Raw genomic sequence first — 15,161 nt, forward strand, 5'->3', positions numbered from 1 at the left:
TTAGAGAAAAAGATACCGTGAGATACTGAAAGAGAGAGAGAGAGAGAGAGAGAGAGAGAGAGAGAGAGAGAGAGCGAGAGAGAGAGAGAGAGAGAGAGAGAGAGAGAGAGAGAGAGAGAGAAGAGAGAGAGAGAGAAGAGAGAGAGAGAGAGAGAGAGAGAGAGATTGAAGGAGAGGGATAAAGATATACAGTGGGAGAACAAGTATTTGACACACTGCCGATTTTCCTACTTACAAAGCATGTGAGGTCTGTAATTCTTATCATAGGTACACTTCAACTGTGAGAGACGGAATCTAAAACAAAAATCCAGAAAATCACATTGTATGAATTTTAAGTAATTCATTTGCATTTTATTGCATGACGTAAGTTATTTGATCACCTACCAACCAGTGGGATTCCGACTCTCACAGACCTGTTAGTTTTTCTTTAAGAAGCCCTCCTGTTCTCCACTCATTACCTGTATTAACTGCACCCTGTTTGAACTCGTTACCTGTATAAAGACACCTGTCACACACTAATGAAACAGACTCCAACTCTCCACAATGGCAAGACCAGAGAGCTGTGTAAGGACATCAGGGGTAAAAATTGTAGACCTGCACAATGCTGGGATGGGCTACAGGACAATAGGCAAGCAGCTTGGTGTAGGCCACTCAGGAACATTCAACGTCGTCTTGGTAAGCAACTCCAGTGTATATTTGGCCTTGTGTTTTAGGTTATTGTCCTGCTGAAAGGTGAATTTGTCTCCCAGTGTCTGTTGGAAAGCAGACTGAACCAGGTTTTCCTCTAGGATTCTGTCTGTGCTTCGCTCTATTCCATTTATTTATTATCCTAAAAAAGCATACCCATAACATGATGCAGCCACCACCATGCTTGAAAATATGAAGAATGGTACTCAGTGATGTGTTGTGTTGGATACGTCCCAAACATAAAAGTTTGTATTGAGTACGAAAAGGGAATTGCTTCTCCTCATTTTTTGCAGTATTACTTTAGTGCCTTGTTGCATACAGGATGCAAGTTTTGGAAAAAATATTTATACCCTAGGTGCCCTTCTTTGCCAGGAATTGGAAAACCTCTGTGGTCTTTGTGGTTGAATCTGTGTTTGAAATTCACTGCTCGACTGAGGGACCTTACAGATAATTGTATGTGTGGGGTACAGAGATGAGATAGTCGTTCAACAATCATGTTTAACACTATTATTGTACACAGAGTCCATGCAACTTATTATGTGACTTGTTAAGCACATTTTTACTCCTGAACTTATTTAGGCTTGCCATAACAAAGACTATGAATATTTATCGACTCAAAACATTTGAGCTTTTCATTTAGAAATAATTTTTATCTAAAAACATAATTCCACTTTGACATTATGGGGTATTTTGTGTATAGACCAGTGATACAAAATCTCAATTTAATACATTTTAAATTCAAACTGTAACACATTCTGGCGCTGTATCAGTCCTTTTCGTCCCGTCGACTCCAGACGACCAAATGATGATGAGTATGGTGCTGATGAAAGTCACCTCTCCCCCCCCTCCCCCTCTCCTCTCTCCCCAGGGTCCTGAGTTCCGCGACTTCCTGCTGACAAAGCTGATCAATGCAGAGAACGCCTGCTACAAGTCTGACAAGTTTGCCAAGCTAGAGGTGAGAGGGGCAGATGACTCAAGACACCCTGGATGTGTTGCTCAATCTCTTTCATCTATCTCAATCACCTCTACCACTGCTTCTTAAATGATACGTGGTGGTGTTGTTTCGGTGTGTGTGTTTGCTTGCATCTGTGCGTCTGTGTGTGTCTGTGTGTCTCTATGCGTGTGTGTGTACATGTGTCTGTGCGTGTGTGTGTTCCAGGGGCGGACACGAGCTGCCTTGCTGGATAACCTTCACGATGAGCTCCACAGACAGACCCAGGCTACTCTGGGGCTTGGCCAGGCTGGGGAGGAGGACAAGCTGGAGAACGGGGGCCATGGGGGACTGCTGGAGTCCTTCAAGGTGACTCTTTAACACAGTTCTTTACCTCGTCATCTGACGCCATGTCTGAACCTGTCTGAACCTGTCCCGCACCCTCTTTTTCACCTATCTAGTTCTCTACTGATGTTCTCTCTCGCTTTCTCTCTTTCTCTCGCTCGCTCTCTCTCTGTCTAGCTCTCTCTCACTGTCTCTCTCTCCCTCTCTCTCTGTCTACCTCTCTCTCACTGTCTCGCTCTCCCTCTCTCTCTGTCTACCTCTCTCTCTCTCTGTCTATCTCTCCCTCTCTCTCTGTCTACCTCTCTCTCTCTCTGTCTATCTCTCCCTCTCTCTCTGTCTCTCTCACTCACACGCACACACACGGACCCCCTCTCTATTTCTCTCCCTCTCTCCCTCTCTCTCTGTCTCCCGCCACGCTGCTGTTGGTTGAGATTACGGGATGTTAGTCATCGTACCACCGTACCCGTCGCTCTCCCTCCCTCCCTCCCTCCCTCCCCTATCCCCCCGTCTGACCATATGGTGTCTCACTGTGTTCACAGGCAGTGTGGAGGTGTGTGTTGCATGCCACTCATTCAACCACTGGGTGTGCTGTGCTCATCGCTACAACAGCAGTCACTGTTTATTACCTGTCATCGCAGATACTGTGATACTAATTGAGAATAAGAACAAAGCATATCCCATATTGAAAGTTTCTCCAAACATTGAAACACTCAATAAAGACTGTTCCGGTGGTTTTGTTTGTTGTGTTTTATGCCCTGGAGACTAACATTGAAACCCAGCGCCCCTATTTCCCTTAGTCTGACCTACTAGTGATGACACGTTATCATAAGGCTTGTGAGGATTTCCTTCACGATTTCAGTGAACTCAGATAGTAGCCTAGTACACAGAACATCATTATCAGTCATATTCAGTGTTGGGGAAGCTACTTTGAAAATATAGTTTACGGAGCTACCAATTACTTCACACTGGAAGAAGTTAAGGTACACTAAAGCTACTTTTAAGACCAATATAGTTTGCTTAACGAAAGCTACTTTGAAAACACCCCAACTACTTTGTGATACATTATCATAGCTAAATCTGAAATGTCGTAGACTACAAATTGCAAAAAAAAAACGGATCATTCTGGAGTCAGATGCGAACACAATGTGTAATTTAGCCTGTTAAACACGTTTCAACTGAGAATTAGGCAGGTCTGATGCCAAAAAATAAAGGAAATTCTTGTTTATCCATATTTCATGTTATTTTAGAAGAAAAGTAGCGTGTAGTTCCACTAGTAAAACACTACTGAAACGTTACCTAGATTATAATTTAATTCAAATACCATCAAGCCGCTGCTAAATGTAGTTAAATTACTAGTTGAACTACATGTAGTTCAATACTCCCCAACACTGGTAACATTACAGTCATATCTCTCACTATCCATGCACTGCATTGCACTCCTTATTCCTCTGTGTAGGAGAAGTGCGCTCTCTGCTGACAGTATACTGTAATAGCAGGTTTGATCTTTCCCATGAACATAAATCGGATTTGATCAATATCAGATACATTCATTTTACCCAACCACATTATCAATAGAATACATAAAAATAATCTATAATACACACCTAATCTTGCGTAATTTGGTCATATGCTCGATGTTTACGTAGTCTGTCCATGAGAGTTTAATACACACCACAGTCAACGAGCTTTGGAAATTGATGAGTACACAGATTGAGTTTAGTTGCAGGATGCAGTAGGTAGTTGGACCAGTTTGAATCCCGGGCCAGGCGCTGGAAAAAAGAGGGTGAATTGATCTGGCAACTGGAGGGCTGCTGGGTTCACATCCTAAAGATGTCCCCCCTTTGGTTGGGCCCTTAAGCAAGGCTCCTTTACCCCAGAACATGTTCTCCATCCAGGGGTACTGTGCTTGTCTCAACTGTGTGCTGAGATAATGACTGTACTCATTTCCCTTCTCTTCCTCTGTCCTCTTTTCTCTCTCACGCCGTCACCGCCCCCTCCTCCGTCCCCGTCTCTGTCCCTGTCCCCTAGCGTGCGATGCGCGTCCGGAGTCACTCCATGGAGACCATGGTGGGGTCCCACCGTCACCGGAGTCCAGGGGTGGGAGGGGGGGTACCGGCCAGCTTGAGTGGAGGGGGGCTGCCGCAGAGCACCGAGTGCACAAAGAGTACCTTCTCGGTGAGCAGGGGGGAGAGGGTGGAGGGGGAGGAGTGCTTGAGGTCATAAAGTCATATTTACACACAAATGAAACTGGACATACACGTAATCGTGGTAAATTGCACGTTTTGCAAACATTTGCTCTAATTAGTCTTATGATATCAACATGTACTTTTGCAAACAGTCCCATCCATGTAACATAATCATATTTTCGGTGTGCTGATGTAGTTTCAACTGTTTTATATGTGAAGGGTAGTGGTCCATCACAATGTAGCCCAAATCTGCCTTAATTGAGCTCTATCAGCCTCTTAAAGCTGTATATTGCCTGCTTGTTAATGCTGTGTCTCTCTCTCCAGCCACCAATGATGTCAGCCAAGTCTCCCCTAAAGAGTCCAGTGAAGCGTCGTTCAGGCCTCTTCCCCCGCCTCCACTCCAGCACAGAGAGCCCCTCGGACAGACACACACGCAGGTCAGCAGGCTTTCCATAGCCTGGTCCCAGATCTGTTTGGGCTGTTTTGTTAATGACCATAGGAGTTGGCAAGACATCACAAACAGATCTGGGACCAGGCTTTGCATTCAGGTCAACTTTTGGTTTGTGTATTTATCACTAATACTGAAGCTTTTGTTATGTCATTGTGTACTTGTTCTATCTGCTAACTTGGTCTGTATGTTTTTGCAGTGACCAAAAGACCCCAGACATCTGCCCCCTCGGACAGGAAGGGAGATCAGAGACGTCATCCAACCCCAGCTCGCCAGAGATCTGCCCCAACAAGGAGAGGTGAGATGAACCACCAACAAAACACTGAACATGAACACACGGTGTGCATATGCTTTGTAAACCTCTCCTCTACTCCCATCCCCTCTCCTCCCCTCTCTTTTCCTCTCGTCTCCTCTCCTCCCATCCCCTCTCCTCATCTCTCCTCTCCTCTAATGCTGTTCCTCTACCTCCTGTCACCAGGCCGTTTCTCAAGTTGAAGGACTGCAGCATCAGCAGACCCAACATCTCTCGCTCCTCCTCCAGCACCAGCAGCTTCAGCAGTACCACCGGAGAGGGAGAGGCCCTGGAGGAGCTTGACACTGTGAGGGCCCGCAGCCACGCCACTGGAGAGACAGGGGGCTGGGGAGGGGGAGGCCCTTGAGGCATTGTGCTGGGGGCGTATGGAGGATGGACAGAGGGTTGGGGGATAGGGAGTAGGGAGTAGGGAGGCAGGGGGACAATGAGGCGGTGGGCCGGGAGACAGGGCGACAGGTGGCTGTAGAGCAGAGGGGTAGGGGAGTGAGGTGTGTTGAGGTGGGCTTGGGTGAGCCATAGCATTTGGATCAGGACTGGCATGGTGCTTCTGGCACATAATTGGGCAGGTCATAGGCCTGTGGTGCTCAGAAGTGGTGGGATCCAAAATGATGAATTGTGTAAGGACCATGTTTGTTATATCATTAACTGCATGAAGGCATCAACAAATTGCACAGTTGGAATGATGTGAGAGGATCTGGCAGCACTGAGAGAAGAAATAGAGGGGATGCAACCTCATGACAGCTGGTGATTAAGTCAATTATGGTTCCTGTCACTCTCTCTGGATCATATTGTGTTGGATGTCAATCACGCACGCTTGGCAAAGGATGAGAATGTCATATTATTATTGTATCATGCACACATTACACAAACGGATCAGTGTTTACACACGCAAAACTGTTGTTCCAGAGTTTATAGCTCAGTTTGCAGTTTTGCTGTTGAACCTAAGGCTGGAATTTGTGTGTCCCTCTGGAGCAGTTTTGGAGAGCACGACGGCAGCACAGTGCTGAAAACCGACCAACTGTAGTAATTCCAGCTAAAGTCTGTCGGCCTTGAGTTAGTAGCCCTAGTCTGGAGTGTGTAGTCTGTAGTGTGTGTGACAGTAGAAGGATACAAATGGATGACTACCCTCACCCTGACAGCTCATCCTCATCTTCCTCTTCTCATTCCTCTTCCTCCTCCTTTTCTCCCTCCTCGTCGTCCTTCCCTCTTCCTCTTTTTCCTCATCGTCATCCTCCTCCTCCTCTTCCTCTCCCAGGGAATCCACCCATCCATAGCCTCGTCGTCCGTGTTCAGCCCCTTCCCGTCCCTCAGCGTGGAGAGCCAAGGCTCGGCCACCCCCCTCATCATGTGTCGCAGTCCCACAGGTAACACTGATACATGACACCTAGGTGTGACTGACCGGGATCCAAACCTGGATCTCCTGCGCACCACAAGACCGTGTTAGCCCTCTGGGCTAAAGTCTAGGCATTCTGCAAGTCATCAGGCTTGCTCAACACATGAGTATGGTTTTGAACCATCTCTGTTATATACTGTAGGTCTCTATGCCCTCTGTATCCATACGTTACACTGTAGAGTACAGTAGTGGGTTTGTTTACATTCTTTACTATCAGGAAGCACACGTTACTTACGTGATTGTTTGCGAGTATGTTTCCTCATCCTCAATGTGTGATTGACACGTGATAATAGGCTATGTATTCCTCTGTTAACGGAGGCTTTGTCTTATTCTCCCTCCAGATGTGAAGAGTAAAATGTCTCCTAGGTCAAACTTGAAGTTCCGCTTTGACAAGATGAGCCACTCCACAACAGTAAGTGATGTCTCACTGTACTATACTATACTGTAATATACTATACTGTACTGTACTATACTGTACTGTACTGTACTATACTGTACTATACTATACTGTAATATACTATACTGTACTATACTATACTGTAATATACTATACTGTACTGTACTATACTGTACTGTACTATACTGTAATATACTATACTGTACTGTATTATACTATACTGCACTGTACTATACTTAAGCAATAAGGCACGGGGGGGGGGGGTGGTATATGGTCAACATACCACGGCTAACATCCGTTCTTATGCACAACGCAACACTGAGTGACTGGATACAGCCCTCAGCTGTGGTATATATACCACCAACCCCCGAGTTGCCTTATTGCTTTTAGAAACTGTTTACCTAAGTAATTAGAGCAGTTTAAACAAATGTTTTGTCATACCTGTGGTATACAGTCTGATATACGACGGCTGTCAGCCAATCAGCATTCAGGGCTCCAACCACCCAGTTTAAAATATACTATATACTTTACTATACACTGTACTGTACTCTACTCTACTCTACCGTGCTGCATGTGTGACAAACACACTGCTCAGTTAATGCAGTCTTGAAGTGACCCACTGTTCTCCTCCAGAGTCATTAGGGTATGATACAGCATCAGGAACAGTAGCAAAACTGTATCACAGTCCCTTCACTACACTGTCTGCTCTCAGCCAGGTTCTGTATCACAGTCCCTTCACTACACTGTCTGCTCTCAGCCAGTTCCGACACGCCCTTCACTACAACTGTCTGCTCTGAGCTAGGTTCTGTATCACAGTCCCTTCAACTACACTGTCTGCTCTGAGCCAGGTTCTGTTATCACAGTCCCTTCACTACACTGTCTGCTCTGAGCTAGGTCTGTATCACAGTCCCTTCACTACACTGTCCTGCTCAGCTAGGTTCTGTATCACAGTCCCTTCACTACACTGTCTGCTCTGACCAGGTTTCTGTATCACAGTCCCTTCACTACACTGTCTGCTCTGAGCTAGGTTCTGTATCACAGTCCCTTCACTACACGTCTGCTCTGAGCTAGGTTCTGTATCACAGTCCCTTCACTACACTGTCTCTCTGAGCTAGGTTCTGTATCACAGTCCCTTCACTACACTGTCTGCTCTCAGCTAGGTTCTGTATCACAGTCCCTTCACTACACTGTCTGCTCTGAGCTAGGTTCTGTATCACAGTCCCTTCACTACACTGTCTGCTCTGAGCTAGGTTCTGTATCACAGTCCCTTCACTACACTGTCTGCTCTGAGCTAGGTTCTGTATCACAGTCCCTTCACTACACTGTCTGCTCTGAGCTATTCTGTATCACAGTCCCTTCACTACACTGTCTGCTCTGAGCTAGTTCTGTATCACAGTCCCTTCACTACACTGTCTGCTCTCAGCTAGGTTCTGTATCACAGTCCCTTCACTACACTGTCTGCTCGAGCTAGGTTCTGTATCACAGTCCCTTCACTACACTGTCTGCTCTGAGCTAGGTTCTGTATCACAGTCCCTTCACTACACTGTCTGCTCTCAGCTAGGTTCTGTATCACACCCTTCACTACACTGTCTCTCTAGCTAGTTCTGATCACATCCCTCACTACACTGTCTGCTGAGCTAGGTTCTGTATCACAGTCCCTCACTACACTGTCGCTCTCTAGCTAGGTTCTGTATCACAGTCCCTTCACTACACGTTCTCTCTCAGCTAGGTCTGTACCACAGTCCCTTCACTACACTGTCTGCTCTGAGCTAGGTTCTGTATCACAGTCCCTTCACTACACTGTCTGCTCTCAGCTAGGTTCTGTATCAGAGTCCCTTCACTGTCTGCTCTGCATACCTCATCTCTTATCTTTAGTACACTATCTAGCTAGAGATCCTGCATTATCTTGTCAGCTTGACCTCTCATTCGAATAGTGATGAGGATGATGATGATGATGATGATGATGATGTTGTAATGGGACATTTCTGTCATTTTCTATTGCAGTCCGAGTAGAAATCTGAATATTCCAAAAAAGGGACAACACTGGCTGTTGGAGCAAAAAACATCCCCAACATCACCAACGCATCACAATGGAATCCCAAAATGTACTTAACTTCATGACTTAAGGGAATGAAGTGGACTAGCTAGTGTGTAAGAGCACACACACAGACAGATACTGGGCTGGAAAGGAGGAAGAATCCTGTGAGTCTGAACTAAGAAGTGGTGGAAAAAAGATTATTCTCAGTATCTTTCTCTCGACATGTCTGGTACAGAAATAGCTCACAGTGAGAGGTACCATGTGTTGCTGACATCACACCACATCTTCATTGGCCGCTGGTCTGATTAAAATACTCATCTGTAACATTAACCTGATACAACTAGACAAGGCAAGGTTTAAAGGTCCAATGCAGGCATGTTTATCTCAATATCTAATCATTTCTGGGTAACAATTAAGTACCTTACTGTGATTGTTTCCAATTAAAATTGTCAAAAAGAAACTAAAATTGCTTTTTAGCAAAAGGCAATTTCTCAAACAAGAATTTTGCTAGGCCTGTGGGAGGGAAAACTGAAAATGAGCTATTATTGGCAGAGAGGTTTGGAACTCTCTTTTTTATTGGTCAATACAAATTTACCGCATGGTGATGTCACCATGGAAGGCCAAACCTCCATCCCAGCAGAACAGGCTGACATTTCAGGAGGTCTTTTCAAACAGCTCCTACACTAAAAGGGCATTATCATCCTTTTCACTATTTCACAGTATTATTCCAACCTCATAGTGTGGAACTATATATTAAACACAGCAAAATCTCGTTTTTGACTGCACTGGGCCTTTAACCTCACAACATTCATCGTCATTTATTTATGAAACTGTGGTGATAGGTCACTTTTCCACTGCACTCATCTCTCAGATTACAGCGATTGTTTATTGTTGTCCTCTTCTGTTCTGATCTCCATATCTGGGTCCAGGTTGGTGTAAGTTGTTGTGCTATCCTTCAGAAAGGGATGTTGTTGTTAACCTGGGGGACTGTCTCTCTTGCCTTTGCCCCAGTATGTCTGTTTGGGGACAGTTCCTCTATTGCCTAACAAGGAGTTCTTGCTGCTGTAGTTTAGCTGCTTTTTGAGTCACCTGTTGTAATGCTGGTCGTCTAACTCCTTGGCCTCACGTACAGTATGTGTCTGCTGCACAGTCAACGCAGGTCAATAGAATGGATCAATCCACAATAGAGATAGATACAGTATTTATGTACTGTATAGATACTAGGGTTGCTAGGGTTGGGGTCAATTCCATCTCCGTTCCTTTAAAAAAAAAAAATGTTTTATCTCATATGAATATATTGAGGACAATTGGAATTGGAATTTTAGTTAACTTCCTGAATTGACATGGAATTGATAGATACAGTATTTATCTCTATGGCTCAATCCTCATCAAACAGTTTTGAAGTATTCAAGTTTGTCTTAAAGCAGCAGAAGGAAGGGACTTGATCCTCATAAACCGAGTGCTCTATTTGTGGAGATTTGCTCACATGAGAAGAAAAATGCCATTGCGCTCTGTCACAAGCTTCATTTAGCCAAAGTCGCGCCTTACAATCTATCTGAAACCCTTTCATCTTCCGTGTGCTTCTCACTGTGTGAGAGGTTGAGCAGAGAGTTTGGATAAGGTTTATTTGGTTTACGTTTAGCTGTGGGTGTCTGATGAATCCAGACCTGCATTCAAATACTATTTGAAATCTTTCAAATACTTTGAGTGTGTGTGCTCTAGCCTGCCTGGTTTGCAGTTTTGGGACAGGCAAGTTAATCAAGCACAGATCATGGATTTGAAATGGTTTAATATAGTATTTGAACCCAGGTCTGCTTTTCACATGTCCTTATATAAACAGCCAGTTGTATTTCACCCAGTTAATCAATGTTAATTGAAAACATGTATGCCTATAAAGGATGCATAGCTGAGAAACACACAGACTGCTCCGTGCAAATCATTTTTAGTAGTTCAAGTCATTTCACAATGTTTTTTTTCTCTCACTAACATTTCTCCAAAAATAAATAATTGGGCAGAGAATATTTTAAAGGGATCTTACATATTTTGGAAGTGTGATTGAACACTTTGTGATTATGATGGTTCATTTTTCAGTCTTAAGTAAAAGCAAACAGGAAAAAACAATTGATGTTAAAAAAACAAAAAACAATGTTAGCGCATTGTAGTTCCAAAATATATTATAATACAACTTGACCTTGTTGTAAGCTATATGATTATAAATGAATCATGTGTGAATGTCTTCACCCAGGAACGCATCGAAATGGCAAGGTCTCCATTGATGTGACCAAATCAGTCAGCTATATTTGAGTTTGGGAGAATATCCATGCACTATAGCTGTATAGAGGTTCATTCTTATCCCTGGAGTGTTTGTGACTGGAGTTCTGTTATGTGGTACACAAAAACTCAGAAAGTTGAGCAGGGCAGAAAGTTAAATAGGAACTCGTCTTTTAGTTCGTAGAGGGCATCCACAAGTGCCCCTCAGCCTACTCTCTGTTAATAGGGCCATAATTTATTGATTTTATCTTTTGCTATTGATGTTATGTAAAAAAAAATATGTAATTGCAGATTAAATTAATGATATAGGTCAAATGAAAATACATTTTAATTTAAAAAGCCTACAAATGTATATGTATATTTCGTTATGTAATGTGCCATTAAGAATTTATTATAAAATAAAATGTTGTATTTTGTGTCAATTTGTGTTGTGTTGCTTAATTCAGTGACCTCACAGGAAGGAACAGAGGCATATCTAAACGTACTTGTCTGTTAATTAATTATAAAAGGGACATAGCATGCTTTAGACCTGGGTTCAAATACTATTTGAAATCATCTTAAATAATGTATATATGTGCCTGATTGAGCTTGCCTGGCTTAATGGACCAAGGGAATAGTCCAAAGTCTGCAAACCTCACCCCCCTGGTCCTCCAGGCAGGCTAGAGCAAACACTCAAACTATTTGAAATATGTCTAATAGTATCTGAACCCAGGTCTGCTTTACATGGAACATTGTTTAGAGGGGGAAACATTTAATACAAGTCGCTCTACTTTGCTTAGCAGTGGCAATATTTTGGTATGGAACATCAGTTCTAGTTTGTTTATTTAAACACATGGCAGAGAAAGTAGTTTCCACAAATTACATAATAATTAGTGTTAACAAATAAAAGACAGTTGCATAAATCATTATTTAGAACATTGAACATAGATTATATTCTCAGATGATTTTCACATGACATCATGATCTAGCTGAGTGCGTGGATAGCAGTTACTGCATGACGCATACAAAATCAGAACACATCTGAAATCATTCAATCCAGAGCTCTGAAATGAGACCACTTGGTCAAAACAGTCTGTTACATGCGGAGGTGAATATTGTAGTGAATTCAGGGGATAGCCTTGGTCAGGACTCGAACCCGGGTCAAGCGACTGTCAACCCAACGCCTAAGCCTTTACACCAAGAGATCCAACCATTTGAAGAGGTCACTACCTCCTGGCCACAGACGTCAATTCAACGTCTATTCTGATTCAGAGGGGTTGGGTTAAATGCGGAAGACACATTTCAGTTGAATGCATTCAGTTGTACAACTGACTAGGTATCCCCCTTTCACTTTCCCTTATTCCACGTTGGTTCCACGTACTTTCATTGAAATTACGTGGAAACAACGTTGACTCAACCAGTGTATGCTAGGTAGGAGTTGGGTTGAGGTTTTGGGTTGAGGTCTCGACAATATAAAAGTCTGACTGAGTCAGAAGAAGTGGAGAGAGGAGTAGACTGTGGGCTGTGCAGCTTCTCGTTGAGGATTAGGATTCGGCTGTTCAAGGCAGCGCTTTGAAAGAGCTGCATAGACCAACTGCAAGAAAACAGACACTCAAGTTAGCCCGAGGAAGCATTCTAGAAAAAGGTTAAGGATAAGGGCATTCAGAAGCCATTATTCAAAGAACACGCACCTCTATCTTTGGTTTAGGCTTGGGTGTGGCTGCAAAGAAAAGATACGAGTCAAAAGCAGAATTAATGCACACCTAATTGGGCACTTCACAAATTAGCATTAGACTTGGCCTTTAAATAAGCAGTAGACACGATCAACTGTACAATTGGATATCAAGTTCATGTACAGTGCTGTGGTAGAAACGTGCATGTCAACATACTGCAGCAAGATGTTATGAAATTGTATCGATAAAGAAAGAGATGTCTTACGGGGCTTGTCCTTGCGTGCGCTTCGGGAGCGTGGTGGGGGGTTCGGCGGTGGTATTGGTGGGGGCTGAGATGGGACCTTTGACCTTATATGGCAAGCCAGACCCAGACCCAGAACCAAAACCAGGGTGATTACCAAACAGGTACTTACATACACCACCACCCTTGAATAGACCTTCCACACGGATGTGGGTGGTATGGCTAGAGAGAAAGGGTGCAGCAAAATCAATGATGTCAGAGCACATACCAGTCTACTTTTCATCTCGGAATGTGGAGTGGTCATTTTCTGTGATTGTTTCTTATTTTGGGGGTAAAACAAATAAATACATACTGTACATTACTTGCATGAAATGTATTAACAATAGAAGGACCATATGTACCTGCAGTAATGTTCACATGCGTCATATGTCCAACACTGGTGTATCCCTCAACCCAGGTGATCTGGCATTGGTACATTCCATAATCTGATTGGTTGACTTTGAGGATGTCCATGAGCAGACGGGTTCTATTGGTTGTCAACGTGACGTTGGAGAGATGATGCCTTGGAGTGGGACTAAAGAGAAGGAACTGTCCCTCTGTTGACAGACCCCATCCTCCTGTCCAGCCATCATCTCCACAATGCTGAACAACACAGGATAGGGAAAGAGTGCTCCCCTTTGGTACGTTAACAGAACTTCTCTTTGCCAAGATAGAAGTCACACACTCCTCTGCATCATAACCTGAGGGAACAAAAGTTGAAAAAAGTGAACACATAAATATGATATAAACAATTCACTAGACAATAGAGGAGCAGCATCTACAGCAATGAATATCCTAATAGCAATCTACATTTATAGTAATGAGAGAGAACTAATTGAGAGTAGTTATTTCTCATGATACCTCTTTTGTAGGAAAGCAGATGGTACATCAATTTAGATTAGATTGTTTGATTGATTACTTGTTCTTCCTTTTCTTAAGTGTCATCCTAGATAGCTGTTTCAGGTGTTTGTTGGTCATCCTACTTCTGGTTTTAAAACCAAGGTTATATCCACAACTGTCAGGAATCCTAAACAAAAGTAGTTGGACTTACCCGAGAGAATGCATAGACAGGTCAATGAGAGAAACAGACAGTTGTACATGTCTTTCTTTCCCTTAGAATAGTACGTTTTTCTTCAGCGTTCCCCTTCTAGTTACTTTCCCCTGTATGAGCTCATGGCGGGTTCCATAGAGCAGCCCCAAGACATGTCCTGGTGCCTCAGGAAGCTGGACCGAACCTTATCAGCGCAATAACTACTGTGTTTTTACCAGGCGTATACAAATTGTTCTTCGTTTTTCAATTGTTCTCTCACTTTCTCATTACATTTTTCCCCCTCATTGGGAGGGTACTCTCCGCAATTGCGAAATGGTTTCCACCAGCTGCCTCAGTCGAGTTGGAAGTAAGGAAGGAAGTTCGCACACGCACGCACGCACGCACACACACACACACACACACACACACAGTCTCTTTCTCCAACTCCAAAAGACAAATCACATCCTTCCTCAGGCTGAACCCCAAAATCTGTGGGCTGGGCACAATTATTAACTCCTTACGAAAATACATTCAGCATTACATTTACTAAAGAATACATTTCCATGGAAACCAAGAAAAAAGTGTGTTGAATGTGTATGTTTTTGATTGTGTCTGTACATTGAATCAAATTTTTTATATTTCAAAGGAAGATTGTGTAATGGCATGGACCATGTTGTATAGTAAATCTCCTTGTTGCTTCTATCCACCCTAGGCTATATTTCGAACCAATTCAGGCCAACCGCAAGGTAGTTCAAAATGTAAAATGAGAGAAACAAAATGAGTTATTGCGGAACAATAAGAACGGTATACATACATTCCACAATGATTGTCACATTTCAACTGAATAACTTGGTATAGAGCTTCAACTGTACTGACTCTGATGACTCATCTAGTATGAGGTCCTATGTCCTCACCAGTCTCGGGCATACTCTTAAATGCCAAAGGGCATGTTTTTTTTTTTTTTTTTTTAAATATTTCACCTTTATTTAACCAGGTAGGCCAGTTGAGATCAAGTTCTCATTTACAATTGCGACCTGGCCAAGATAAAGCAAAGCAGCACGACAAAACAACAACACAGAGTTACACATAAACAAACATACAGTCAATAACACAATAGAAAAATCTACGTACAGTGTGTGCAAATGTAGAAGAGTAGGGAGGTAAAGGCAATAAATAGGCCATGGAGGCGA

The 15,161-nt window shown here is 43.3% G+C and overlaps 2 protein-coding genes across 2 annotated transcripts in view; one reads left to right on the forward strand and one right to left on the reverse strand.

The window, feature by feature from the left end:
• LOC111949738 (rap1 GTPase-activating protein 2-like) overlaps positions 1-11,431 on the forward strand; it is a 62,625-nt gene extending 51,194 nt beyond the window's left edge. Inside the window, exons 11-19 of the mRNA XM_070433967.1 lie at positions 1,556-1,642; positions 1,847-1,987; positions 3,992-4,138; positions 4,474-4,586; positions 4,797-4,895; positions 5,076-5,196; positions 6,166-6,274; positions 6,645-6,715; positions 8,705-11,431. Coding sequence (XP_070290068.1) covers positions 1,556-1,642; positions 1,847-1,987; positions 3,992-4,138; positions 4,474-4,586; positions 4,797-4,895; positions 5,076-5,196; positions 6,166-6,274; positions 6,645-6,715; positions 8,705-8,713 — 897 coding nt within the window. The 3' untranslated portion in view covers positions 8,714-11,431. The remainder of the gene's footprint in view (positions 1-1,555; positions 1,643-1,846; positions 1,988-3,991; positions 4,139-4,473; positions 4,587-4,796; positions 4,896-5,075; positions 5,197-6,165; positions 6,275-6,644; positions 6,716-8,704) is intronic.
• Positions 11,432-11,814: 383 nt separating this feature from the next.
• On the reverse strand, positions 11,815-14,338 carry LOC111949679 (uncharacterized). Its single transcript, XM_023967030.2, has 5 exons — positions 13,993-14,338; positions 13,304-13,642; positions 12,927-13,124; positions 12,680-12,708; positions 11,815-12,582 (listed from the first exon to the last, which is right to left on the reverse strand). Exons 1-5 carry the CDS (start codon positions 14,039-14,041, stop codon positions 12,478-12,480), a joined length of 720 nt encoding a protein of 239 aa, XP_023822798.1. The 5' UTR covers positions 14,042-14,338; the 3' UTR covers positions 11,815-12,477.
• Between the last annotated feature and the right edge of the window lie 823 nt (positions 14,339-15,161).

Source organism: Salvelinus sp. IW2-2015, linkage group LG22, assembly GCF_002910315.2.
Source record: "Salvelinus sp. IW2-2015 linkage group LG22, ASM291031v2, whole genome shotgun sequence".
Taxonomy (NCBI): Eukaryota; Metazoa; Chordata; class Actinopteri; order Salmoniformes; family Salmonidae; genus Salvelinus; species Salvelinus sp. IW2-2015.